The 26,638-nt window shown below is 40.1% G+C and overlaps 1 protein-coding gene across 6 annotated transcripts in view; it reads right to left on the bottom strand.

The window, feature by feature from the left end:
- Nucleotides 1-3,894: 3,894 nt before the first annotated feature.
- Nucleotides 3,895-26,638, bottom strand: part of nr5a2 (nuclear receptor subfamily 5, group A, member 2) — a 176,009-nt gene continuing 153,265 nt past the window's right edge. For all 6 annotated transcript variants that reach the window (XM_048602299.1, XM_048602298.1, XM_048602301.1 and 3 more), the window contains one exon: nucleotides 3,895-5,711. In XM_048602299.1, the coding sequence (XP_048458256.1) occupies nucleotides 5,464-5,711 (248 nt within the window). In that variant the 3' untranslated portion in view covers nucleotides 3,895-5,463. The remainder of the gene's footprint in view (nucleotides 5,712-26,638) is intronic.

Genomic DNA, 26,638 nt, shown 5'->3' with positions numbered 1-26,638 from the left:
TTGACCAGATCACTATCATTCTAATTTATTCCCAGACAGTGCTGGATCAGCTAGGGGTGAGCCAGGGTGGAAAGAGGGGCTAAAATAAGCTTGGATTTCTAGTTCTGGTCACTATTGCAAGGTGTTTGGATAATGTGGGACATGATGTTGCCCCACACACACACACTCGCATAGCCTGCCACTGCCTGAATAATGGCCCTGTGAGCACGTTCTAATACTTGTGAAACAGTAAGGAAGATGCAAGGAGGCTTCAAGGTGATTTAGACAAGTTGGGTGAGTGGCAAAGCAAGTGGCATATGCAGTACAACATGATGAGATGCGAAGTTATACACTTCAGTGAGTAAAACAGACAGGAACAGCATTGAGGTGTGACCTTAGAGGTTTATAAAATCATGAGGGGCATGGATAGGGTGAATAGCAGAAGTGTTTTCCCCCAGTGTAGGGGAGTCCAAAATTAGAGGGTGTAGGTTTAAGGTGAGAGGGGAAAGGTTTAAAAGGGACCTGATGGGTAACTTTTTCATACAGAGGATGTTACATACATGAAACAAGCTGCCAGAGGTAGATGCAGGTACAGTTACAATATTTAAAAGACATTTGGATAGGTACACAAATAGGATGGGTTTAAGAGGTATATGGGGCAAATGGAACTAGTATGGGAAACCTGGTCGGCATGTACAAGTGTGTCTCTAAAGTGTCTCTTTCCATCCTGTATGACTCTATGATATATCAGGAAGTGTGGACATGCAAAGGTATCTAGGTGTCCTTATACACCAGTCAATGAAAGTGGTCAAACAGGTACAGCAAATAATTGGGAAGGCAAATGCTACATTGGCCTTCATTGCAAGAGAAGTTCAGAAGTTAGGATTATACAAGGCCTTGGTCTGACCACATGCTGTTTTGGTTTCCATACCTGAGAAAGGATAGGATGTAGCAGAGGTTCCCTTGACTGATACTGGGGATGACAGGACTGTCCTATGAATGACAGGACTGTCCTATGAGGTGAGATTTACTCAACTTGGCTTGTATTCTCATTAGGGTTTAAAAGAACGAGAGGGGATCTGACTGAAACATATAAAATTCTAACAGGGTGAGGCAAATTTGAGATAGTAGGAACTGCAGATGCTGGAAAATTCGAGACAACAAGGTGCAGGGCTGGATGAACACAGCAAGCCAAGCAGCATCATAGGAGCGGAAAGGCTGACGTTTCGGGCCTAGACCCTTCATCAGAAAAGGGGGAGGGGAAGGGGTTTCTGAAATAAATTGGGAGAGAGTGGGAGGCGGATAGAAGATGGATAGAGGAGAGGATAGGTGGAGAGGAAACAAACAGGTCGAAGAGGCAGGAATGGAGCCAGTAAAGGTGAGTGTAGGTGGGGAGTTAGGGAGGGGCTAAGTCAGTCCAGGGAGGACGGACAGGTCGAGGGGGCGGGATGAGGTTAGTAGGTAGGAGATGGGAGTGCGGCTTGAGGTGGGAGGAGGGGATAGGTGGGAGGAAGAACAGGTTAGGGAGGCGGGGACGAGCTGGACTGGTTTTGGGATGCGGTAGGGGGAGGGGAGATTTTGAAGCTTGTGAAATCCAAATTTGATGCAGGGAGATGTTTTCCCCGGTTTGGGAGTCTGGAATCAGAAGACACGGTCCACGATATGGCTGGAACATTCAAGATTGAGGTAAGAAAATCAGTTTTTTATTTAATGGGTAGGAAACATGTAGAATTCTCTACCTAAGAAGGCTGTGAAGGCCAAGTTACTGAATATATTCAAGAAATAGGTACATTTTTAGATTTTAAAGGCATCATGGTGCCTGGGGAGAAAGTGGGAATAGAGCATCAAGATGGAGGATCAGCCATGATCATATCGAATGATGAAGCAGGCTCAAAGGGCTGAATGGCCTATTCCTGCTCCTAGTTTCTACATAATTGAGTCCCAGTATTTGCGAAGGATGCGAGTGGAGAGGACTAAGTTGAAGTGAAAAAGTTACTTGTTAAGTATCTTGGAGAAATGATACTGAAAATGACATTTGAATAAGGAAGCTAGCTCAATGCTTGAGATGAATACTTGAACAATTAACTTACTTCTCTTTTTCTGCACCCTTTGGTTACAGTTTGTGGTTTTCAGCATTTACTGTTCTTTAAACCTCCACAGAAAGGTTGGGAATCAGAAATGGTGTTATCCTTCTACCACATTGGAATTTTCAGCCATGATATGTTGCACCTCAAAAGACAATTTTGTTATTTCGTTGACAATTGATAAATATTTTTATCCATCTAACACTTTTGCAGAGAAAAATTCAGATGCCAGCCTCTATTTAAATGACAAGAGCAACTGTTACCTATTACAATTGTAAAAGAAGGTAGGTACTTGGTTGCGTATCAGTCTCAGGTTTGATTAGAACAGAGATTGATTCCAGAAATACTAACTATTTATGAAGCAAGAACAGATACTCAATAATAACATGCTAAGACACATCTGCACTTGGATAGGATCCAGCTGTGAGTATTATACATTGTTTCATTACTGTCCTAATCATGCATTAAAGATGACAGCAACAGTCCAGTTGGAGATATTCTTAAGCATTTCTTCAGGATCAAGGATAACTTGCTTCTACACTGGTTCAATGGTTTCAGGAATGGCTGGTAAGTGCAGACTGTGATCGGTAGACTTCGTCATGTGGGGAAGGTGGTGCTTGAAGATTTACATGGATAGGTCTTTGAGTAGTATATTCTCCCAGATGCCTCACCTACACCTCTACTTTCCCCTAGCAAATTCTTTCTCTGTTTTTGGTGACATTCTGAGTGAACCATCTTCATTTTGGTCAGCCACAGGCAATGGGAATGCTTGTTCTCTTCAAGACACTATAAGGGCATCCATAAAGCATTTCAGCTGAGCTTCCAGGAATCTCCTGTTACAAATGAATTTGGAGTAGTTGTTTTGGGAATCTGGTGTCAGGCATCTGTCCTATCCACGGGAGCTGGCAAAGTACACTGTTAAGTAAGAGGTGTGCGTGTAGAGACAGAAGCCCATTTTGTTTTTTACCACTGGCCATTTACATTTGACATTAAACAATATTGTTCACAGTAGACAATGCTATTCAGTGTTCATTTTGCTTTTTCTTTATTAAAGTGAAAGCTGGTGCACATATTATGAACAATGCCAGAAGTTTGGACTCAACAATTGATATGCCACGCATATCATTATTTATTGAAATACTGAAAAATTCCATCAGTGTAAAGAAACTCTTGGCAAGAAATGACATGACAGTCTGTAATTCCACTTGTTATAGTACATTTAGTGTAGTGAACCAAGTAACTGCATACTGAGTAGGAGTTGAATGGTCTGAAATCCATTGCAGCTGCAGAACATCAGCAATACATAGAAAGTACTGACAAGACAGAATGTCTGTTCACACAAAAGAGCACAATAATAACAGTAAAAGCTTAACATTATTTCATGATGTGTCTGTTTATATTTACTACCAGCATTTGCCAGGCAAAACGATTACCTCGGCCATTTCTTATAACCCGTTGTGTTGGGCAGTGTGAGAGGAACCTGTTGTTGGCCAGGCAACGTCCTTGAAATTGCAAGGTAGAACTGTTCTGATTGAATTTTGGGCAATGCACCACATAATACTCTCCAAAATAATTGTAAACAACACAACGGAGAATTAGCTTCACAATGTTCTGTAAGACATCAGTAATGGGGTTTCCTACAACCTGAAGCAGGCAGCTAAGAGTACAGAAAGGAGACACAGTCCACCTATCTGTAATTTGTGGCAGACAAACCTAGTCCAGTGCTTGTGTCCATTGAAGTAAGTATCACGGTTTTACATTCTGCACTGCAGTGAGACCATGGAGTACAGAAAACATAAACTAACTACAGTCTTTGGTATAGAACATACAGTTTACAAGACAATTTATTTAATGCAAGATTTCAACTTTAAATCTTTCCATTCAGCTAAAGATGAAGCCATAGTTCACATCATTTGCAGCAGATTTATCCTTTTTTTACATTTTCAGATTCGTACTATATATATATATATATAATATATATATTTAAATGAACTGTGAGATTCTTTTTAAGATACATGTTTGTCCCTGAACTGGCTGTAGCTGCTGATTTTCAAAAGGCGCTACAGTGAACAAATGCATTTATTTGGCTTTGTTATTCTTGCGCTCTTACACAAAGGTGAAACAATGAAGAAATAAATTAGTAACATAATTGTCTACACTTTAAACCATGATGTACAATATAAATGGTACTATTCCAATAACAAAGCCAACAGTCCTGAAAAAGAACTAATTGTTTATACAATCTCAATAAGTGATCATGTGGCCAAAGATCTGTCTGTTCAAATTAAAGTCTTAGTGAGATTCCCTTTTTTGATTTTAGTGTCTCACGACATAATTAAGTACTGGTAAAAAAGTTACCGATCAAACATAATTAAGGAAATCATTGCTTTGCAATTCAGGTCATTACAGTTCTTTCCCACAGGAGCTAGTAAATGTAAACACCTTTGTTTGCTGAATTTACAGTATTAACACTTCAATTATATTCTTCCGCGTATTCAAATTCACAGAAATAAGGCAAGACTCACTTAACTGTGACATCACAAATTTAATACTAGTATGTTAAGTATTAAGAATTGTGAATGTGAGATGAGTGTTTTTGTTTTAAAATCCAAGATAAGTTATAGTTTTATTCCCCTCTCTTGTTATTGTTCTGCAGCAGGCTTTGGTCTACTTCAAATAGCATGTATGCTTTGGCGAAAAGAACCTAATGGGTAGGTAAGGTGGTTGTCAAATTAATTGCTTGACAGATGGTTTCTTGCAACCTTTGCAGGCCTCACACATAGGCTCTGGTAATTTGAACAAGCAAATGGAGAGTGAAGCCAACTACAGGCAAGCCTTTAGATCCCCTATCAGGTACCACATTGATGATCACTGGGGACATAGCTTTGGGGAAGAAGGAGTATCGAGAATGTTATAACGGCTCATTACGGTTACCACATTTGCTTTGTATCCCACATGCTTTGAAATTTAAGGGTTTCTTAGTGCACTTGATGCCCCAACTGTATTGCCATTAGTGCACAACTCCCATGCTTATTCTTCGATTTCCTAGAATTAATGGTCAATCTAAACAAATCAGAAACAATGACGTGATATTAATTTGACATCAAGTTTGACAAAGTGAACTTCATATGAGTAAGCGCTTCCTTAAAGGCCTCACAGAGGTTTCCTTTGGGAGGTGGGGGTTGGGTAGCACAGGTGTGATGGGTTCACAGTTGGCAGATTCCATGGCAACACCCTGATATATCACTTGTGTCCCGATGAACAGATCTCATTATGTTGTCCTCTTTCCATCTAGTGCACTGAAAAGGTTTTTGTTGTTTCTTTTAAGGGAAAAAAAACAGCTGCTTGCTGTAGCTTAGAATTTCTGCTCATCGATGCAAAGGCCCCCAAGAATCTAGTTTTAGGCCCGCTTAGCATGCAGCATTTCAATGAGAAGATTGTTGCAGGGTACATCCCCATTCAGGTGCTTGTAGTAGAGGTATTCTTCGGCCTGCATGCTAATGGCCCGGATTTCTGGTAATCGCAGGAGAAGCTGTCCAAACTTGTCTGTTTGCTGAGGGTAGTTACACATCGTATAGTCTAGCAGTGCAGCATTAACTTGTTCCTGAACACTTTCAACAAGGTGGTAGTTCTCCAAGTTTTTTACATCTGAAACAAATAGTTGAACCATGATTAATATCCAATTGAAGCAGTCAGGGGGTGAAGGATTGGAACAAGATGCAAAAAAAAAGTAGTTTGCCCCTCTCGTCTTTTCTAAAAATACAAACTAAAATTCATCAATGAGGAGGGTTTTTCCCAATAGATGGCTGTTTTTTGATCAAACATGCAAGCTGGAGAAATACAATTAATCATATCAATTAAAAATAAAAATGTGCAAATACAGAGCATGTCAACCAAGATCTGAACAAAGATGTATTGGATGAAACATTTAACTTAATTTTGTTAATAATTACTATGTCTGTCTCTGCTCATTTTACAAAATTTGTTTCTTTTTCAGTCTTATTGAGAAGATGAAGCTGTTAGCTTTCTTTTATATTGGTCAAAGCAAGAACAAATAGAACAGAGAGAAGTTAAGGAACATTTCTAGGTTAAGGTGTTATACATTCAGCATGAGAAACCATTGTGACAGCTACAACATGACCAAGGCCCAGCCCCCTTATTTGCTGCATATATTTCCAAATTATACATAGTACATTAATTCCTGATTAATTTACAGACCTGAGATTGAATTAATATCCAAACCTTTAGCTGTAAATCGCAGTTAAAAGCTGACAATGCTCTTGTTTCAATTTGACATTTCTAAATGATTCTGAAACCTTTGACCTGTGGATGCACTGCTAATGAACCATCTGGTACACACTGATAGCTCTTAAAATAATCTGCAGCACCAGCCTTCAGACAGAGTCTCTTCATGACGGATGAGTTGGACATAAATGAAGTGTATGTCCTTCATAAAAGATACTATATTGGAATACCCTTTGACCTGAAAGCATTATTGAAATTTCTCCTTTTATAATGGCACCAAAAGTCTCCTCAATTCCCACTGGTTTCGAAGTTCATTTTAACTGTGACTCCTTTGATATTACCCTGATTTCATGATTGACAACTTCCAAAGCCAAAGTAACCTTAAACCTCCAAAATCCCTGAATCTTCCTCATGAATTGCAGTTTCTGAATAAAAAAAAAGCTATTAAGAAACAGATACATGGACCAGACTCCGGGCCTCCCACTGAAGGCTCTTCCTTGCTACTTTCTAAGTACAGTCCATTATTTCTGAAATGTGGAGTCACATGGCAGATAGTTGGATGCAGACATTTTTGGAATGCAGTAGTGTGACCCGTAGTACATTTTCAAATTAAATCCTCAAACAGATTGACTCATGATTATTTCCATCAATCAAAGGGTGGAAATGAATTTAAATCAATACGAGTCATTATTTGGTCCCTGGGCTATAAACTTGTCTCTTGAACTCCATTGTGTTGGAAGCTCCTCACCCATTCCGCTATTTTGTACTGACATAAGATTATATCTAATCTTGCAGAGTCCAGTAACTTTATTAATTGATTTCATTACTATTGGTTCGGCAGCAGGAGCTGACCAATGTGTGTGTGTGCGGACTCAGAACATCTAAAAGACACTCATAATACATTTTCCGTCCCGACGAGAAAAGAACACATAAAATAATGATATAATTAAATGACCTGGAGAGGAATTTTCAAAGCAAATCTTGCAATGTGAATAATTATTAATCATAGCCAGTGGGAGAGCAGGTTCTCCTAGATCATTGTGCTGTGATATCTTTTATAATCCATTAAATATTATTCACTTAGGGATTAATTACCAATTGTTTGCATGAACCAACAATCTTCTAGTGCCTATCTATTCTTTTATAATGTGAGTGCATAGCAGACTATTGTATTGCTGAATTTATTCTTCAGTTTGACTGTTAATACAGTTATTACCTATTGATATTTGGCAGTACAGAACTTGAGTACTGTTGAAAATCTTTTGCTAATGCTTTTTGTCACGCACTCATTACGACAAGAAATAGAGAGACAACATTTGCGGAGTGTGGTGAAGGACTCCTTCACATTAGTGAAGACCATACATGACTTGCACAGTGATAACAATGCAGTGTTCATGGGCTCATGTGATGTTGTTAGCCTATGCACTGTTGAACCAGTCAGGGAAGCCACAGACATTTGCACTGCAACACTATACCATGGTGGTCTCGACCTAAGTTTAGTATTCACTAAACTTATTAACTCAGCAATTCATGCAGTTCCAATTCTTTGTCGGATCCCCAGTGAGATGCTAATGGAAAGGACACCTAACCTCCTACTATTTGCAATATCCGTTACGTGGATGAAAGTTTTGCTACAGTGGCCGCATGCAAGTAGTTTCTTATATGTCCAAATGCGCTCCATCCAGCCCTCAAATTCGCCCTTCCTCACTGCCCTAGTTGAGAAACTGAACAGTGGGTTCATCTGTACTATCTATCACAAGCCTGCCTTCACTGGTTGGTTTACAGGTTGGGATTCCTCTAGATCCACGTGTGAAAAGGTTAGCATTATTCTCAACCTCATAAATGTTGCATGAGCCAGGGAGCATCAAAGTCAACCTGCAGGATGTCAGCTACCCTGAATGGATTAATTCTAGCTGTATCGTGTGCAAACCCATGTTTGGGCCAAGGGCAGTCACAGTTGGTCCTATAAAGTGCCCATTTCCTTTGGATTACACTATTTCAAATTCTGAGCAACACTGAAGCCGTTGGTGAATTCAGCAGTTTCACATTGCTGCTACACAACGTCAACATGCATCGTATTTTTCACTAACTGGATCCAATATTAATCGTGATTACTCAACAAATGTTGCCCAATCATGGAACGAATTATTAAAGACACCCATTTCAGGATTATCATTTGGTCCCCTGCAACGTGGGTGTGTGTAGTGGAAGCTGCATATGATGGTGGGTAGTTAATAGTTAATAGTTAATAGTTAATGACTTGTATGAGGTTTTTAACTCGTGGGTAACTATTAAGCTAATGTGCAACTTAATACACCACATTCTCTTCCCACCCCCCAACTACACCTCCTCTGACCACTCCCTGGACATCTGAAAACCATCACCCCTCTCCCCCTGAAATGGCTCCTCACAACCCAATATGACCCCACCACACTGGAAGACCCTGACTCCCTCACTGCTAGGATGAAGCTCCTTTGGCCCTGTCAGTCCAGTTGCCAACCACACACATTGCCTATGAGCTTGACAACGTCACTCCCACCCGCTGGTCACCCTTCTTGCCTAGTTGCCTGGACATCCCTTCTGCAGCTGGCAGTTCCCCTTGTCGTTCAGCCCCACATCCACCTTGCTGGCCCATCCACTCACCTTTTGGCTCAACACCACATCCTTCTCAGTCCCTACTACCCTCCCATCCCTGTCTGTCTCAACACCTCACCCTCACAGCCACCCTTTCACTCTCTGGAACTACCATCCATCACTTCCAGTCACCTCCCCCCATCACCCTCTATCTCCAACATTCCCCCAGTGGCTGACCTACTTTAAGCATTCCATCACTCGCTTGGCACCCCACTTAGCTGATACCCTACAACCTGGTGCCCTACCACTGGGCATCTCACAGGCAGACTACCAACCTGGTACCATATTCCTTTGCCATCCAAACACCTCAACAACTGCCAAGCTAATCCCACACTTACCGTACATGCTTATTCTTCCCCAGCTGTACTGCTGGACATTTACATTTCAGAGCATGGCACATTGATCAAAATGGAACATGGTTTGAATTTGTAAAGAATCCACATTTGGAGTTCCCAGATAGAAAGGCAGAGCTCAGCGCTAATGTAAAAATAAATGAGCAGTGTGTCAATATGACTGTGACAACCAAACTTGGAATATTTGGGCCATTAATACACAGGGCCATATTCTTTGCAGATAGAAATAACATGTACACAAACTATGCCTGTTTCAATTCAACAAAATGGGTGATAGCCGTTTTTTGGTTCATTTCTCAGGACAATGTCTTAGCCATTCGGATTCAATCTGTTTAGTTTGAAATGTAAACAAAGCTTGGCACTTAACTATCAGTCATCATTAACTAGTGCATTCTCCATGGCACTGTCTCTACCAATCAGCCGCTACTTGTTAACTTATCAGTGCTGTCCATTCATACAGTATAAATATATAGCTTTCCCTTTACTTTAATACTTCTTGTGAATTGTCCTAATGAGTACGAGACAACACTTTTTGACTAAGATGTTGAGTCCTGGTTTTATCAGGAGTTAGTTAAACTATTTATTGTGCTATGGTAAAATTTGTGCATGCAACAGCATAAAACCACTTGAGAAAGTTTGTGTATTTGACAGATTCTTTTGAGTATTGGTTCTTTCAAACCACAAAGTAACATTTGCAGAAATCATTTTCACACCAGGTATCACGAGACGATCAAATGATGTTACAATCTCAGAGGAGACCACCCAAGTTAATGTTATGATCTGGTTTGGAACCTATAATCCTTATTTTTAAAAGTAGACAAAAAGATGTGATCCCAAGTACCTTCTAAAAGAATAGAGCCATGTGATTCTACTGTTTTGAACAAACAACATTTTATTCTATACATTGAAATAATATAAATTATCTGTATTGTAGATTGTAATATCAGCTTGAATAACCCATGGCACTCATTAAATATATAATATAATCGAGACAGAACCCATGGATTTCTCAGTGACCCCTGGATGTTACTGATATTGTGGGTCATCGAATCTCATTAAACTTCTCAAGGGATTATGATTTTTCTCTTTGCTGACCCAGCCTTGAAACTTTATTTCAAGGGAAGCTGTGCCACAGACTGCCTCAGTAACTGTTCCTGTTTTGTCGATCACCGTCCTGTTCTGGGTGTGCTCTCCTTTGGACTCTTGAAAACCACATGCCAATATGTACTCACAGGCATAACTCTAGCTTTTGGCTGACAGCCTGTTTCAAGCTAGATCTTTCCTACATTTCTCCTAGAGCTCCAATCATGCTAGTGTGCAGCCAATAGACACCTCTTGTGGCCTTTCAGCCCCCACTCTCAGCTTTACTGCTGATGTATTAGGCACCCAGTTCCATGTGAGTCATCACAACTTCCAAGGACTTTTCCTAAGCCCTGACTGCCTAATAACTCCGAGCATCTAGCCTTAGTTCTAACAGCACTGAGGTATCAAACTGCTCTTGGGACTTAACACATTGTGGTCTGTGCAGTACCCAGGTAATTCCACTGCCTTTCCTGCAATACAGGTAAAAATCAGCACTTCTGGTGTGGCGTCTACTCTCAGTGACATGCTAACTTTTTGTCTCTGTAACCTTTTGGACTGCTCTTCCGTGAACACTGCCCCCAATCCCAAACTGTCCTGACCAACCTATTGAAAATCTTGGTGATGTTGGTGGTGAAGGGTGGTGGATTCTTGCTCTGGAGCCTTATACAACTGTAGGCAGGCCTCTGGCACTATGTAATTTGTAGCCTTTCTTCATTTGTTAGAGCATGGATTTTGGTTGAATGCTTTTGAATCCTTCTGGCTTTTTTTCTGCCAATAGCCCATGAATGGTTAATCAGCATTGAACTGTTGGTCTCCCACTCTTTGGGACACTAATTTTGTCCCCCTATTTCTTGTTGAGGGAAAAGTGCCATTCACATGTCTAATTTCCTAAGCTTTCTTATCCACTATTATCAGTCCAATTTTTAAAATTTAGTCTTGTGATGGGACATCATTAGTGAATTTTGTACTTGCATTCTTTGACCTTATATTCATTGCCCAAAATAAGTATTTTACTTATTTCAATTTTATCAGTGCCTGTAATTAGTTGAGAAACTTCTGTCTTCATTTCTCCAATGAGCCTTGCTTTATAACTTCATCTCTGAAGGTCTCAACTCATCTTCATCACTTTCTTTAAAAAAAAAATCCTAATCTATCTACATGAGTTTGGTGGTGAGGCAGAATAAAATTTGGCACTTATTCTAGTATTGGTCATTGGTCATTGGTCAGTACAGTGATATTCTTCCTCTGATTTGTAATCTGATGCTTCACACATTCATCACAAAATCTGACTTACTGGTAATTCATGCACACAGATCAGAGTATGATCATTTATCACTCTAAAACGATTCAGTTTCTCATCTTAACTAATAGAGTTCTTTATTTTCTTGATTTAGTTAGTCATTTTCATTATTCTTATCAGGATAGACCACTCCTTGAATTTATAGAAGTCACTTTGTGCAGGGTGGGGCACGTTAATGATTACCTATTCCTATATGCATTATCTTTTATTTAAAACTGCATTAAGAATCTTCTGCCATATTTCAGGCCATCTACATAATTGATCAGCTTTAGATAGACTGGGACCAATTTACTTTCGACTCATTATCTGCCCACACAGTGATTCACCTTGTCAGCAATTTTAATAGTACCACTCTTCTATAATATTCGTAAGTATTGTAAATAGCAGAGGTCCTAGAACACATCTCTGGAACTCCGTGCATCATTTACCATTTCTCACCACCTCTCTGAATGTTGCTGAACAAGTTCCTAATCCATTTGGTCAATGTTATTATCTAGGCTGCAAGACCTGATCTTCCCTATTAATCCCATGAAGGAACTTTGTTGATCGTCATTTGAAAATCCAAGCCAACCTACCTGATTATCCACTATCACGCAGCTTTCCAAATTTCGGGCCAGGGACCTAAGAGTTTCAAGCTGAAATTTTGGAAATTCTGAGCTCCTAGTCACCAGTGTCTGCCAGAGAGTTGCAACCACATTTTAATAGCTGGGATTCTGTTCTCTCAGTTCCCCCATCGCACTGGTTCTCACTGAGGGGTCACAGCAATATGGTGACACACTGGGGAAGGAAAGTTTGGGAAGCAATGCAGCACCATCTCAAAGGATTTTTGGTTTGTCAGGCATGAATTTGACTACCACACTGTTTGTCACTTATGATATCGGTGTTCTTTTCACATTCTTTTATGACATTCTGTACAATACCTTCAGTTATTTTCCCGTTACAAATTCTAGGAGTAACAGACTTATAACTATAGGCCCCAGGCCTTACCTATTTTTTCAAAATATGAACTACATCTACATCAACCATCAGCCCTAATGTCTTTCCACAAAATGTCTCAATTTGTCTTGCTTATCTATATTTAGCTTTTGTATGAATCCTGATCAAAGTTTTGTTATCTATTGCATATTTTTTCTAACCTCTTTATTTAATAGTGTAGGTCTTGTTACTTCTGCTTTTCTTTCTTGCTTCTTTCTCCCAACATCAATATAATTTTCCTGTTCTATTTTTAGGTATGGTTTCCCAGTTAATTTTCCCAAAGACTTCTCTCATGGCTTCAAATCTGCTTTAGTAAACTTTTCTAGCATCATATGTGTGTTTTTGGCCATAGCTTTGATGGTCAATGTTTGCTAGATTGACCAACTTAATTGTCACAGCATCACAATCAAGGCCAATATTTTATTTTGCTTGTGTCCATCCACTTGTTCATTCAGTAAAAGCAACTGAATAGCAATTGGGAACTGCTTGTTATAGAGTCAGAAATGTACAGCATGGAAACAGACCCTTCAAGTCCAACTTGTCCATGCCAACCAGATATCTAGTCCCATTTGGCCTATATTCCCTCTAAATCCTTCCTGTTCGTGTACCCGTCCAGATACCTTTTAAATGTTGTAATTGTATCTGTCTCCATCACCTCCTCTGGTAGCTCATTCCATACACACACCACCCTCTTAGCGTGAAAAAGTTGTCCCTTAGGTTCCTTTTAAATCTTTACCCTCTCATCTTAAACCCATGCCCTCTAGTTTTGGACACCCTACTTTTGGGGGAAAAAGAAAGACCTTGGCTATTCACCCTACCCATGCCCCTCATGATTTTATAAACTTCTGTAAGGTCACCTCTCAGCCTCCCCTTAATGCTTGGTCACCTGTAATCCTTGCATCATGTTCCTATTTGGTGGGATCTCCGAACTCAGCTTGGTTCAGAAGATGGAATCTTTCTTAGCTGTATGGTTCACTGTCATAACCTGCAAGAAAGCTACACGGTGGGGCACTTGGTGAAAAGTCAAATATTCTTATATTTTGTTTAGTTGCATAACATTTCAGTTGAAAATTGGTTCTTGGCTGCTATATTTGGTTAGCCTTTATTTCCTTATTTTACTGTGACAAACCAAACATCTTCCTACACTCAAACACATCAATCTATATGAGGATAAAGTACCTCAGATATAGAAATCAAATGACTTAGACTGAATGGTTCATATTTGTTCTTTCACATGTTGTAGTTAACTACATAAAAACGTGGAGCTTTTCTCATTTATTCCCTTGAAGTTGCCTGGGTTATTCAACCTGACATGTTAGAAAAACACGTTGCAAATTTGGGAAGTACATAACTAAGATAATATTTTGGAATAACATTCTCTGTTAAACTGAAAGGGTCAGTTGAAACCAAATGCTGCCCATGTATATATCTGTTTTGGTTCCTATAGTACAAATTTGGAAAATGTACATATTCTCTTGAGCAGCCAACAGATGTCTGTGATGCATCCCAATGAGCAGCAAAGCCTCAGCACCAGTACTCTATAGAATAATGTTTTTTAAGAGTTTAAATTCTGTGTCACTGGGTGAAGCTTTCAACTTTAGTCGAAGGGTGAAGTGGATAGGAGCACTTATTACATAACCTTCACTACTTCCTTTCAAAGCCAATAGATGGGTTAAAGCAAACGCGCCATATAACGGGCATAGCATACAACAGGTTGCTAATCTGCTCCTTCACATTTTACGCCATTTGTAAAACCAAAACCTCAGCCCATTGTTTTTCAGCTCTGAAAGTGCTTTGAGGTGTTGTAACTGCTAGAGTTTGTATCTTTCCCAATACCTTTTCTCATGGCCACACATAGACTGACTGAAGCTCTATCTACAGACCAAGCCTGTCTAGAACCAAAAGATCTATGCAAATTCCCTGCACTGTATCCAAGCTTAGCAATTTAATTTTGATGCATATCAATCAACCACTAAAGAATACATAAACTGACCATCAAGGTCTTCCAATCACCTCACTTTCCAAACAACTACAACAGACAAACAACCAATGAGTAAAATAGCCATTCATTATATAGTGGCGAAAATGGAGGCAAAATACATTTCACCAATAAAAACTGTGACCACTGTTTAAAATTAAAGGCAATTCTTAGCACATTATTAGAAGCAATGGGCTGAATTTTCTCATCTCAGTCTGTCAGAATGGCAGAACAATTTTTAGGTTGGGAAACTGACTGACTGATTTGTGCACTTTGCCAATACTCTTTCACAGAGTAAATGGTCATTGTCTGAAAACACAGTCGTTCTGTCAAGGGAAGGGTTTCTAATTAAAAGGATTCAACCTTGGGTTAGAAGGATTTACTTCCTCTGCTTGTGTCCATTCTCTGGAAGCTCCGGACCTGCAGTGAGGTCAGCTCTCCCAGGAACTGGAGGAACAGGACAACCTGTCCCACCAAGCAGGTGTGGCTGGAAGTGATAGAAGTTTGCAGTTTGATCCCTCCAAAATGAAACTGTGCATCAAGAGCTTCCAGGATGTCGGGAAGAAGGAAAGCAAAGCAGCATGACATTTTCAGGTGCCACTTTCCCAACGATTCCCTGCACATCACTCCTCAGATCAACACACCTTTAGCTTCACTCATCTCTCTCTCTCCAATCACCTTACACTGCTATTGGAGTAGCCAATGCTCTCTCTCACCTTTGGCCGATAGCCTCTCTTGGCCATGCTTCACGGTCATCTTCCACAAATGATGAAGGCAGCATAGTGGCTAGCACTGCTGCCTCACAATGCCTGGGTCCCAGGTTCGATTCCAGCTTTGGGTCACCGGGTGGAGTTTGCACATTCTCCCCATGTCCGCATGGGTTTCGGCCTGGTTTCCTTCCATGGTCCAAAGATATGCAGTTTTGGCAGATTGGCCGTGGGGGTGGGGGTGGGGGTGAGTTGGCAGGAAATGAACATGTCTGCAGTGACAGGTATCTTGTTGGCCATTGGCCAAGGCAATGCTTTTGCTCCACTAGGAAGGAGATCTTGTTGTAGGAGGTTGTAGATGTCAGCAGTCATCTGCTGTGACAGTCTGGGACTGTTGAGGGAGCGGGTCCCCAACTGTAGACCCTATGGAGGAGCAGTGAAGGTGGGTAAACTGTTAAGACTGGTAAGGAGCCTTTAAGAATTTGACAGTCACTTTCAAGCAGGGACTGCCTCTCAGAGAGAGGCAATGCTTTGAACAGCTGTATCTCAATGGCTATGGCTGGTCAAAACATTTCCAGCTAGTTAGTTTCACTTAAAAAGGTCCTCACCCTGTTCCTGGGCTATATGATCTGGGTGAGTTGCTGTCAGGTTGGGTAACAGCTTGTGTTTGGGGTATTCAGCATTCAGAATTAATTTCCTTTGTAATGACTCCAACCACTTCCCAATTACTCACCTAACAAATGCAAGGATGTTCCCAACTCACCTTCACTGATGCATCAAGGAATGCTGGCAAAGGGTAGGATGACATTGGGATCCTGACCTGTTGCCAGGTTCTAAGACCTTCCTGCCCTGCAATGCATTGGCTTGGAATGTAATTCCCACAGTCACTGCTGGTACATTCCAAAGATTTATTCATTGAGTTCCTACTCCCCCCTCACAGTCTGAGCAAATAGAAGACTGAAGGACACAAGAATCCCTGGAAGGATGTCTCAAATATGGCGTTGCCCAACTGCTTGTCTAAACTGGATCTCAGAGCAATATTACTTATCCTGTAGCAATGTTGATAATTTTGAATTCTTTGCATATCATGTATATCTTGTAATTATTTAACAATGATGGAACACTGAATTATTATATGCATTGAAGGACACTATTCACTTATATTGCTGTATAATTTATCATTCCAACATGAAATAGAACCCTGCACAGCCTCCTTGGCTCCTCAACATCCATTTCACCAGACAGAGTATTCAGCTTTCAGTAATATTCTTCAGTAACTTGTGAGGTTAGATGCTGGGTGCATGCTTCCCCTGCCTGAGGGGTCTAGGCTGGGCAGGTTGCAGTGGGTGGGGGGGTGGTCTCAGCATCACATTAAGAGGTTGAACATTTAGGATCCCTTAATGAGAAGATACCTCTTCATTAAATGGGCTGTGGATCTTTGGAATTCTCTACAGGGAGCTGGAGATATCCAGTCATTGATAGATCATTGCCTACAGAGAATCAGATGAGAGATCAGTGATGGAGATTTCTTATGAATCCCAATTAGCATAATTCTTGAGGTAGGTATCATGTCAATATAATAGACAACGGATAACACCTTTATAAAATAATATCTTTCATAATTCTGAATGAACTTATACTGTTTACAAAATGATTGCTCTGACACTGACTATGCTCAGTTGATTTGATAGAATTGCTCTCATGGTACATTGGAGTTGCTATAATGTGTGGGAGCTTATTCTGATTTCCCGTGCTTAAGTTCCAGAACACTAGCGCAGTGCCAATTTGTCAGATAAACAGTTCTTTAAATTTATGTAATTTACGAAGTGAATATCTTTCAACCTAAGCCAAGCTCTTCTGCTAAATGGAGCACTGAATTTTTGAAGTGGTGTTGATCAAAAGGTTGACATGTCCCTGTGAAAAATGTCCTGAATATTTGTACCAGTTTATGACTTTGTGTCCATGTTTGATGAACTGATGCTTGAACAGCACCAGCTGAAATCAAAACTCACACAACTGTGGTCACTTATAAATGGCAAAAAAATCCTTTGCTTTCTCTTTAATACATACTTTTCAGAGGGAGAAATGAAATGTTTGAGAAAAAAAAGGATGATCTCTTAGAATAAAGCAACATTCTAAAGACTGGTCCTAATCACAGTAACTGTACCTGGTTATTGCAGTTTGTAGGAATGAATGACTCTAAAAACTGAACAAAGAACATATACACAAAATGTTCATGATTTAGTTTCAATAGATATTTCAATCCAAGCTAAATAAATAGTCTAACATTCTTAGTTATCTGAATATAGAAATACCCTCACAAATCTCAATAGGGGTAGCTTCCAAAAAGAACAAACTATTTCTTCATTACATATTCCAGCTGAAACACTGCACTAAATATTCAAGTGGCTCAGATTCACTTGAGGTTGTCCAGCGACACAAAAGTTATAAGTCAGAGACTGATCTAAAGTGTTAGTTTGTTTATAAACACCAACAGGTATGACCTTTACAATTCATCTATGACTTCATAGAATCTTTCTTACTTCAGTAAGTTTAGTTCACTCACTCCTCATTATCCACTGATTCACTAGTAGTGGATCCATGTATTTGCAAGATCAGCTGCAGGCTCCATCTTTCTTTCTCCCCATTGACTCTTCTGGTCCGATTATGCAGTCTTTCACAGTAGACACACAGTTACAAAGGAGTGGTATCTGCGTATTTTGTTATCCAGGGGAAGTCTGTGTCCCTATCACCCCATGGATAAGAAGTATTTGGTGCATTGTGCACGTAGGACAACAAATCTCACAGTTCATTATTAGAATTAATAACATCTTTATGGCAGCAGCCAGTAATTTCTAACATATTAAACTCAAAATCAATTTATGTTTGGAAAAATTTGGACCATTGCTGGGAAAGAATGGGTGAAAAAATTTAGACTAGTTTGAATTAATGACAATTCCTCTTCAGAAATCTTAGTGTTCGTTTTTGTCATAAAAGTTTACATCAAGGTAATTGAAAACAAGTGGAAAATATTAACTTTGCAAAGCTTTCTTGCTTTATTCCTTTCTCATTCACACTGTTGAATGAATGAACCTGTCTACCTAATGATGTCTCATTGATAATGCACAGCATAGATATACGGTGCTTCAGTGGGTTCAATTACCATACTGGCTGAGGTTATCATGAAGGATTCACCTTCTCAACCTTCCCCTCCCCTGAGGTGCGGTGACCCTCAGGTTAAACCACCACAAGTCATACCTCTCTCATGAGGGAGCAGCCCTTTGCTAGGACTATGGTGACTTTTACTATACTTCAAAAAGTCAGCTATATTCTAATTATACACAATCATAACCACCTACCTACTAAATGAAATTACCGATTGGTAGTTTTCCTATTGAAGGGGAGTTCAAAACTATTAATAATTACAAAATGAACCAATCATCATCTCTATTTAATAAACACCTTGAAATGGATGCAGTTATTAGAAAATATCGAAAAGTAAATGAAGAAACATTATATATTTAAATTACTCCCCATATATAGTTTCACTAAACGATGGAAAGCATTGGGAGATTCAATTGCAAGAGATCAGTGAAGTTCCCAGCAAGCAATTTAATGGAAATGAAATTTGACTTTAGCCTTTCAGTGATTTTAATGTAACCCCTTAAACATATACCAATATAAATATAAAAACACTTAATCTTCTAAGTAGTGAGCAATACCACAGGTGGTCTACTAGCATGGCAATATGACATTATTCGTTCTAAATTTCCAAGTATATGCACACACGCGCACACACACACGTACACACACATATACACACACAGTGAAAACAGTCTATTAAAAACTGTTTGTGCTAACTGATGCTACCTGTAGGAGTGTACAATTACAATGTGGAACAAGCATTTTCATTGTTAAATGTGGACATTGGAATTTATAATAAAAATATAGAAATAAAGGATTGAATTATGTCTGTGTATTATCATTGAATTATTCCCTGTTCACTATTTCCACTTCATCTGAAGATCACACTTGGTCTCAATTCGCTATGTTCAATGCCACAATAGATCGATTCTCATATCTGTATGCACTTCTTGCCAACTTTTCCATTATAAATTCCTATATCCATGTTTATAATGGAAACTGTCCATGTAAATTTGTTGCATTGCCTTCACAATGGATATTGAATTGTCTGTTTGTCCTGGTCTCATTATCTCCTGGCCTTGAACCCCACTTCACCTGGAAACTACATTTTACCTTATGTGTGATGCCACAGATGATCGACATAAATACAGTTAAAAGTTTTATTTCAAACAAGCACTTCTTATTTGTCATATTTACTTCCTGCATCCCAGTTTTGTCACAAAGTGGAATCATGTTAAAGGCCCATTAACATTCGGAAAGCAAAACATTTTTGGCCATTTTGCTGGGTCTGTCTGGCACCGTAAAGTCCACTAGTCCTTCAAAATATTCCATCAGCTTAGTGTGCAGTCAAGCTTCACTTCAGATACACACATGCTAGGATGGTAAGGGGCAGCAAAGGTTCTATTCATCAGTTGGCAAGTGTAGACATTTTGCAGTCAGAGCTCCCACTCCATTAATGGGAGGATACCCATCCCCCGCCAAAAGCTGCTAGCCAATCGACAGTCCAACAATACTACTGTGAGATGGTCCCTGCTGGGAATGCAGGAGGAGCAGACTGGAAGGCAATTCAGAGGCCCTTAGGATGCAAGTAGATTTGTAAATAGGTTTGCTGAGGCCACTTAGGACTTGAAGTGGACTGGGTGGGGCAGAAAGGTGGGGATGTCAAGGAAGATAGGTGAGTGGTATTGCAGCCCTTGCCACTCATATCTTGTCTGAAAGATGCCTCTTGCTAAGTCCAAAAGGGACAGTGCCAGGGTCAAACACTAGTGGTAGCACAAAGGGGCCCATACACAGCTCTTATTTGGCCACTCCAAGGCTTCAAATGGCCTAAAAGTGGGTGGGCTATCCACTACCTCCACGGTGCCAGAATGTGACAGCCCTTCCTCCCAACATGCTGCCCAAGGTTCCATAGAACTCCAGCTAAAATTGTTGTTGTTGCTAACTTCAATGTGATGGGGGAATTTGTAAACAAGGGAGTTACCAGCCACCTGTCTATATGGAGCTGAAACAGAAAGTATTGGGCGATAGGCAGTATCCAGTTCAAGATTATATCATAAAACAGACCAGTTTGATGTCACAAATTACAAGGCCAACGTTTGCGTGGCTTATTATCATCTCAGGATCGAGAATATTATTTGCTTTTTAATCTGTCAACCATACATTTTTATATATACAAATCATTTTAAATATAGGAGTTAGCCTGTTGTGATTGTTTGCTGCTGTATTCCCCTGGTAGCTAGCATCATGGTTAACATTCAGAGCCAGACCACTCCACTCAGTTCAGACAGAAATATGAACAAGGAGCAGTAGAAAGCCATTCAGTACATCCAGCTGGCAGATGGAAGCCTGGTTGAACGTTGGTTGATGCAGTACCAAAAATTTTCTGGGAGTAGAGGCGTATTACAGTGTTCCCTTTTCCACCCCGTATAAATTCCGCCCCAGGTTCCCAAGGGTAGCCAGTTTAGGATGCTGAAGGGTGGGGGAGTGCAGACTGCAGGAATAAATCAAGAGGGGCCAATGTCCTGTACAGGCTTGGATGTCCTCCTTGATTGCTTGGGTGCAGGAGCAGCCTGAGGCTGACCTGTTGAAGGGTCTGCCGTCCCACACACATTTGTAGTCTGGTTGCAAGATCCATCCTTTCAGTTTTAAAAGGAAGTTGTAGTTTTAGTTGAAGGGAGGGTGCCTCAGTTTTGAACCTCTCTCTCCCTTACTTACTACCTGTTTTGGTCTGCTGCTCCTTCAAACTGAAGACCTCTGATTAACCATCCAGAGGGTGCCTCAGTTTTGAACCTCTCTCTCCCTTACTTACCCCCTGTTTTGGTCTGCCGCTCCTTCAAACTGAAGACCTCTGATTAACCATCCAGCTTCCAGAGACTGCCCTCTACTTTAGGTTAGACAGTGAACTTGTCTCAAGGGTAATTCAAGACAATTAGAGTGGTTTTGCCCGAGTTCTCGATTCAGCACTCAGATGTCCTCTTCTGCTCTGTTTACCTTTCTCACCTCATTCTACACTCTCTCTTTTTGGAGTTAAGTTTCTACCCAAATTGTGTAGTGGGCAAATGTGTTCATTAGAACTTTGAGCAGCCAATTGAAGCATAATGCTTGAAGCAAAGGGTCAAAATATTTTAAAAAAAAAAGCACACAGGTCCAGTTGTATGTGGAATTTGTATCAATTCACGGAATTTCATTACTGCTTGATTCGGGTAGGCACAATCTTTCCTTCTGCCTTACTTTGTTTATTCTAAATTCCAAATAGATTGGGCTGAAAACTGCACATTGCAGTAGGCATATCCTGAAAGTACGCAACTTTAATTCAGTAGTTTTATAGATAATGCAAATATCTTCACTGAGCCACTTGACTGTTTGATAGTATCATGGTGAAAATTTCTAAAGCTGTGTACATTTAAACTGATCTCAGAATAAATATTCCAGCACTCTGTTCGGAATACAAGACATTACATGCATGTCACATTGAAGAAGCAATGTGCAGAAAATAATTGACTCTCAATTCGACCCATTCCTGGTGACAAAACTGAGATCAGCAGTTCACTTGCCATGTTGGGAAAGCAATGCAGTTCATCTACAATCACTAATGTGGTCATCATGAAATCAATGGGAACCTCATTGTTTCTACTACCACAGCTTGTCTTTAACATAGAACAATATCCAAGTGTTTCAGATTCAGGAACAAATGGATGTTGGGCCAAAGAATGAGACAATCATTGAAACTAAAAAGTCTGCTCAAACAGTTGGTATACTACCAGCGTCAACATCACAATTCTGTTTAATTATCTCATTACACATTTTGTGCAGTGTGTTAAAGGGACACGAAGCATGATAGTTGCATCAAATTTCATATTCTCTGAAAGATACTTGATTAAAACACTAAACCATTCACAAAACGTTTCACCAAAGCAAAGAAATCAATCCCATTCCTGATGCCCACCCCCCCACCGCAATGTCCTTGAGCATTAAGCCTTGAACTGGATCTTGGTTCACACAGCCTCTGAATATGCAAGATCCCAGCAACTCTATGCTATTCATTGCTACTTTGCAAATCCTCAGTGGTACCTATACATGTGGCACATACTCAATGCCAAGTTACCAAGACCTCCATCCATCAACGAGAACAATTCAAATAGGTGTGAGGAAAGAAGAAAATAAGGGGACATTGATGAGAAGTAATGCTTTTGAATTCCCTGTCTCAAAGTGATAAATGCTATGTTACTGAATGCATTTAAGGTGAAGATTTTCCATCTCTCAGGAAATCAAAGGATATGGGGAGCAGGTAGCAATGTGATGCTGAAGCCTAAGATCAGCTGTTGAATCGCGGAGCAGGCTCAACAAGCTCTATGACCTACACCTGCACTTATCTCTTGTGTTCTCATGATGCAATGGAAAATAGAGGGCAGATTTTAACAATGGCAGAAAGACAAAAAGAAGACCAAGAAAGGAAAGTGGAACGCTGCGGAATACTGTTAAACAGAGAGATCTAGGAGTTCAGGTAATAGTTCATTGATAGTTGCGCCACAGGTAGACAGATTGGCAAAGAAGGCTTAAAGTTTAAGATTTGTAGCTCGGGTTGTGGATGAAGTTGTAGACTTCCTTGCCAAGCCGGTGGGTTTGATTGCAGATGTTTCATCACCCTGCTAGGTGACATCGTCAGTGCGCCTCCAGTGAAGCGTTGCTGTGCTGGTTTGCTGGGCTAGTTGGCATCACTTCCAGCTTTGTCTTTCAGGGTTTGTATATGGGGTCCAGTTCACCTTGTTTGTTGATGGAGCTCCGGTTGGAATGCCTGGCCTCCAGGAATTCCCTGGCATGTCTCTGTTTGGCTTGTGCTATTATGGATATGTTGTTCCAGTCGAATTTGTGTCCTTCTTTGTCCGTGTGTATTGAGACCAGTGAGACCAGTCACCAAGAGACACGACCAATTCTCACTGGTCTCAATACACACGGACAAAGAAGAATACGAATTCCACTGGGACAACACATCTATAATAGCACAAGCCAAACAGACATGGAAGCCTGGTATTCCATCCAGAACTCCATCAACAAACACATTGAACTGGACCCGATATACAAACCTCTGAAAAACAAAACCGGAAGTGATGCCAACCAGCCCAGCAAACCAAGGCATATAAATAACAAGTGGGACAGAACACCAACACTTCACCGGAGGAGCACTGATGATGTTACCTAGCAGGGTGACGAAATGTCTGCAATCAAACACACCGGCTCGGTGAGCAAGTCTACGACCTGGCAAAGAAGGCATTTGACACACTTGCCTTTATTGCTCAGACCATGGAGTTTAGGAGTTGGGACATCATGTTGCAGTTGTACAGGATGTTGGTGAGACCACTTTTAGAGCGCCGTGTACAATTCTGGTTGCCCTGTTATGGGAAGGATATTATTAATTTGGAGAGGGTTCAGAAAAGATTTACAAGAATGTTACAGGGACTAAATGGTTTGAGTTATAGGGAGAAGCTGGATAAGCTGGGACTTCTTTCACTGGAATGTAGGAGGTTGAGAGGTGACCTTATAGAGGTTTATAAAATCATGAGGGGCACAGATAAGGTGAATAATAAAGGTCTTTTCCCTAGGATTGACAAGTTCAAAATTAGACAGCATAATTTTAAGGGGAGAGGAGAGAGATTTGTAAGGGACCTGAGGGGCAACTATATCACAGGGGGTGGTTCGTATGTGGAATAAACTGTCAGAGAAATGGTAGATGCAGGCACAGTCACGACATTTAAAAGACATTTGGACAGGCACATGAAAAGGAAAGGTTTAGAAGGATATGGACCAAACACAGACAAACGGGACTAGTTTTATTTGGGAAACTTGGTTGGTACGAATGAGTTGGACTGAAGGGTCTGTTTCCACGCTATATGATGCTATGATTCTGACTCTTATGAGAAGGAAGAATAGCAAAGGAGCACAAACTAAAATGAGAATTGTAAGAAATGTCAAAGGAGACATCAAATCAGGAAAGTGAATGTAACGGGGGAATGGTGGAGTGTTAAAGAGAGGAATAGCAGATAGGTAGGCAGTGAGTAAAGGGGTAATGCAGTGTGCTAAATTGGGTAGAGGAGAAGGTAGAAAGTAAGTAAATGAGCTGCTGGTGGATACTCTGCATATGCTCACGGTTAAGATGATGTCCCTGGTCCAAACTTATATACCAAGATCTAGAAACACCTAATAAAAAAGGTGAAAAAAGATGTTTTAAGCATCAACATTGCATGGGATTGGGGTGGATAAGAAGGCAAAGAATTTGTGCGGTCATTACTTTTAATAAAACCACTGCCTTAGCCTTGGTGAAGTGCAGTGTTGCATGGTCAGTTCTCCTTGACTTTCATGAACCTAACTCTTGAAAAATTTAACTTTGTGAAACTGCTGTACACACAAAGTCAGAGACATTACACAACTGCATTCAACTCTTCTTTGTACTATAAATAGAAAATTCTTAGAGAAAAGATTGGTGAAGAGGATAATCGATCTCTCTAATGCAACTATCACTCAGAGTAGTAAAGATGGCAATCAATCAGTATGAGCGAAAAGCAACTGCTGGAACCAATTGTATGAATACCTATTAGTAATTGTCCATGTTCAATTGGAGGATAAACATAGTTGTAACAATGCCCAGTATCATCCCAAGGTCCTAGATGAATATTTAATACTTTTGGCTGCCCTTAATCTTTATGCAAACCCAAGTTTGACACAGGAGTTATGTGCTGGTGGTCACAGAATGGCAGTGAGTTACAGGTTTGTAATTCAGTCACCTTTTCTCAGGACATTTTCAATAAGCAAATAGAAGCCAAACCAAGACACTGATCAATGCATTTAATTCAATATTCGCTTGCCATACTAGTCCATGCAAAATTCTTTTCTGTGGTACACTTCAATGAAGAGTGTAAATACAAAGAAGAATACAAAGTAAGTCAATCATTTGTAATGTTAAAACAAAAAAATAGCTTATTGACACAGAACTCAGAATATCATAACCTTTAAATTGACCTCACCAATCATAGTTAAAATACTAACAAAGAAAAACAGTTATTTAATTTAGGTGCCACTGACCCAGTGTCTTGCTAATTTACATGTTTTGCTAATGAACAATCATTTGGAGTCTGATTGATTTGAGTCTGGGAGACAGCTCCACTTTTGCTGCTGAACAATAAATTGTGCATAGCACTCCAGTACTTAGAAAACTCCCTTAGCTACCTCAGTTGAGCAATGTCACGGGAGACCCACTGTAATTCCCAAACTTTACAATATGTAAATGTAATGCAATCATGTGTATCTAATTAGAAACATTCATATTTGTTGAATAGGCAGAAATTATCAACTGAAGAGGAAGGGAATCTATGGAAGTGAAAAAGTAGGTGAACATCCATTAAATGATTAGCAAGATATGTGAAAGCAAACAATTCTGAGTAACCAGTCTGGAAAACCCACCATTAAACAGGATTTTGAAAATCCTTTTGGCTGTCATATTTGCTTTCCACTCAGATCAGAAATGCAGTGCTGAGGATAAAGTTGGCAATGTTATACAAACTAAAACATTGTTAGAAAAGTTACAAAGAAATCAATTAAACTTATCTACATACCATCCCTCAGCTTTATGAGCTTTTCCTAGTAATCCTTTCAGTTCGAAGCTGATCCCTCTGAGAAATCCAAAGTATGTGTTTCTGGGGCTTTCTGGGTTCTGCTGCTCTGCCAGCTGAAAGGATACTTGAAGACTAAGTTCAAAGGTTGCACTAGTGTCTAAGTGGTCTGTGCGGAAAACTCCTGGTACGCAGTAAGGTTGCTTCCCTTGTCAGCATTATCAACATGTCCACATTTTATAACTGGGAAGAGATTATTTCTGATTGACAGAGATACGGGCATGGGAGTGTCATGGTTATGTTAGTGGTATTATCTGGACTAATTATCCTGAGAATGTGAGCCAATCCCACCATTTCAGTGGAAGAATTTGAATGCAGTTTTGAAGAAAACCTGGAAATAAAAAGCTGGTATCAGCGAAATGCAGCCAGGAAGCTATCTTTAAAAAAACAAAACTTGATCATTTTAGCAGATGAAAGCTGGCATCCTTACCTGCTATTGCCTATATGTGACTCCAGTATTAATCTGCTACCAGAGGTTTAAGAAGACAGTCA

The sequence above is a fragment of the Rhincodon typus genome, chromosome 10 (genome assembly GCF_021869965.1).
Source record: "Rhincodon typus isolate 14 chromosome 10, sRhiTyp1.1, whole genome shotgun sequence".
Classification (NCBI taxonomy): domain Eukaryota; kingdom Metazoa; phylum Chordata; class Chondrichthyes; order Orectolobiformes; family Rhincodontidae; genus Rhincodon; species Rhincodon typus.
Note: the sequence above shows the minus strand (reverse complement) of the source record. Positions and strands in the feature narration are given on the sequence as shown.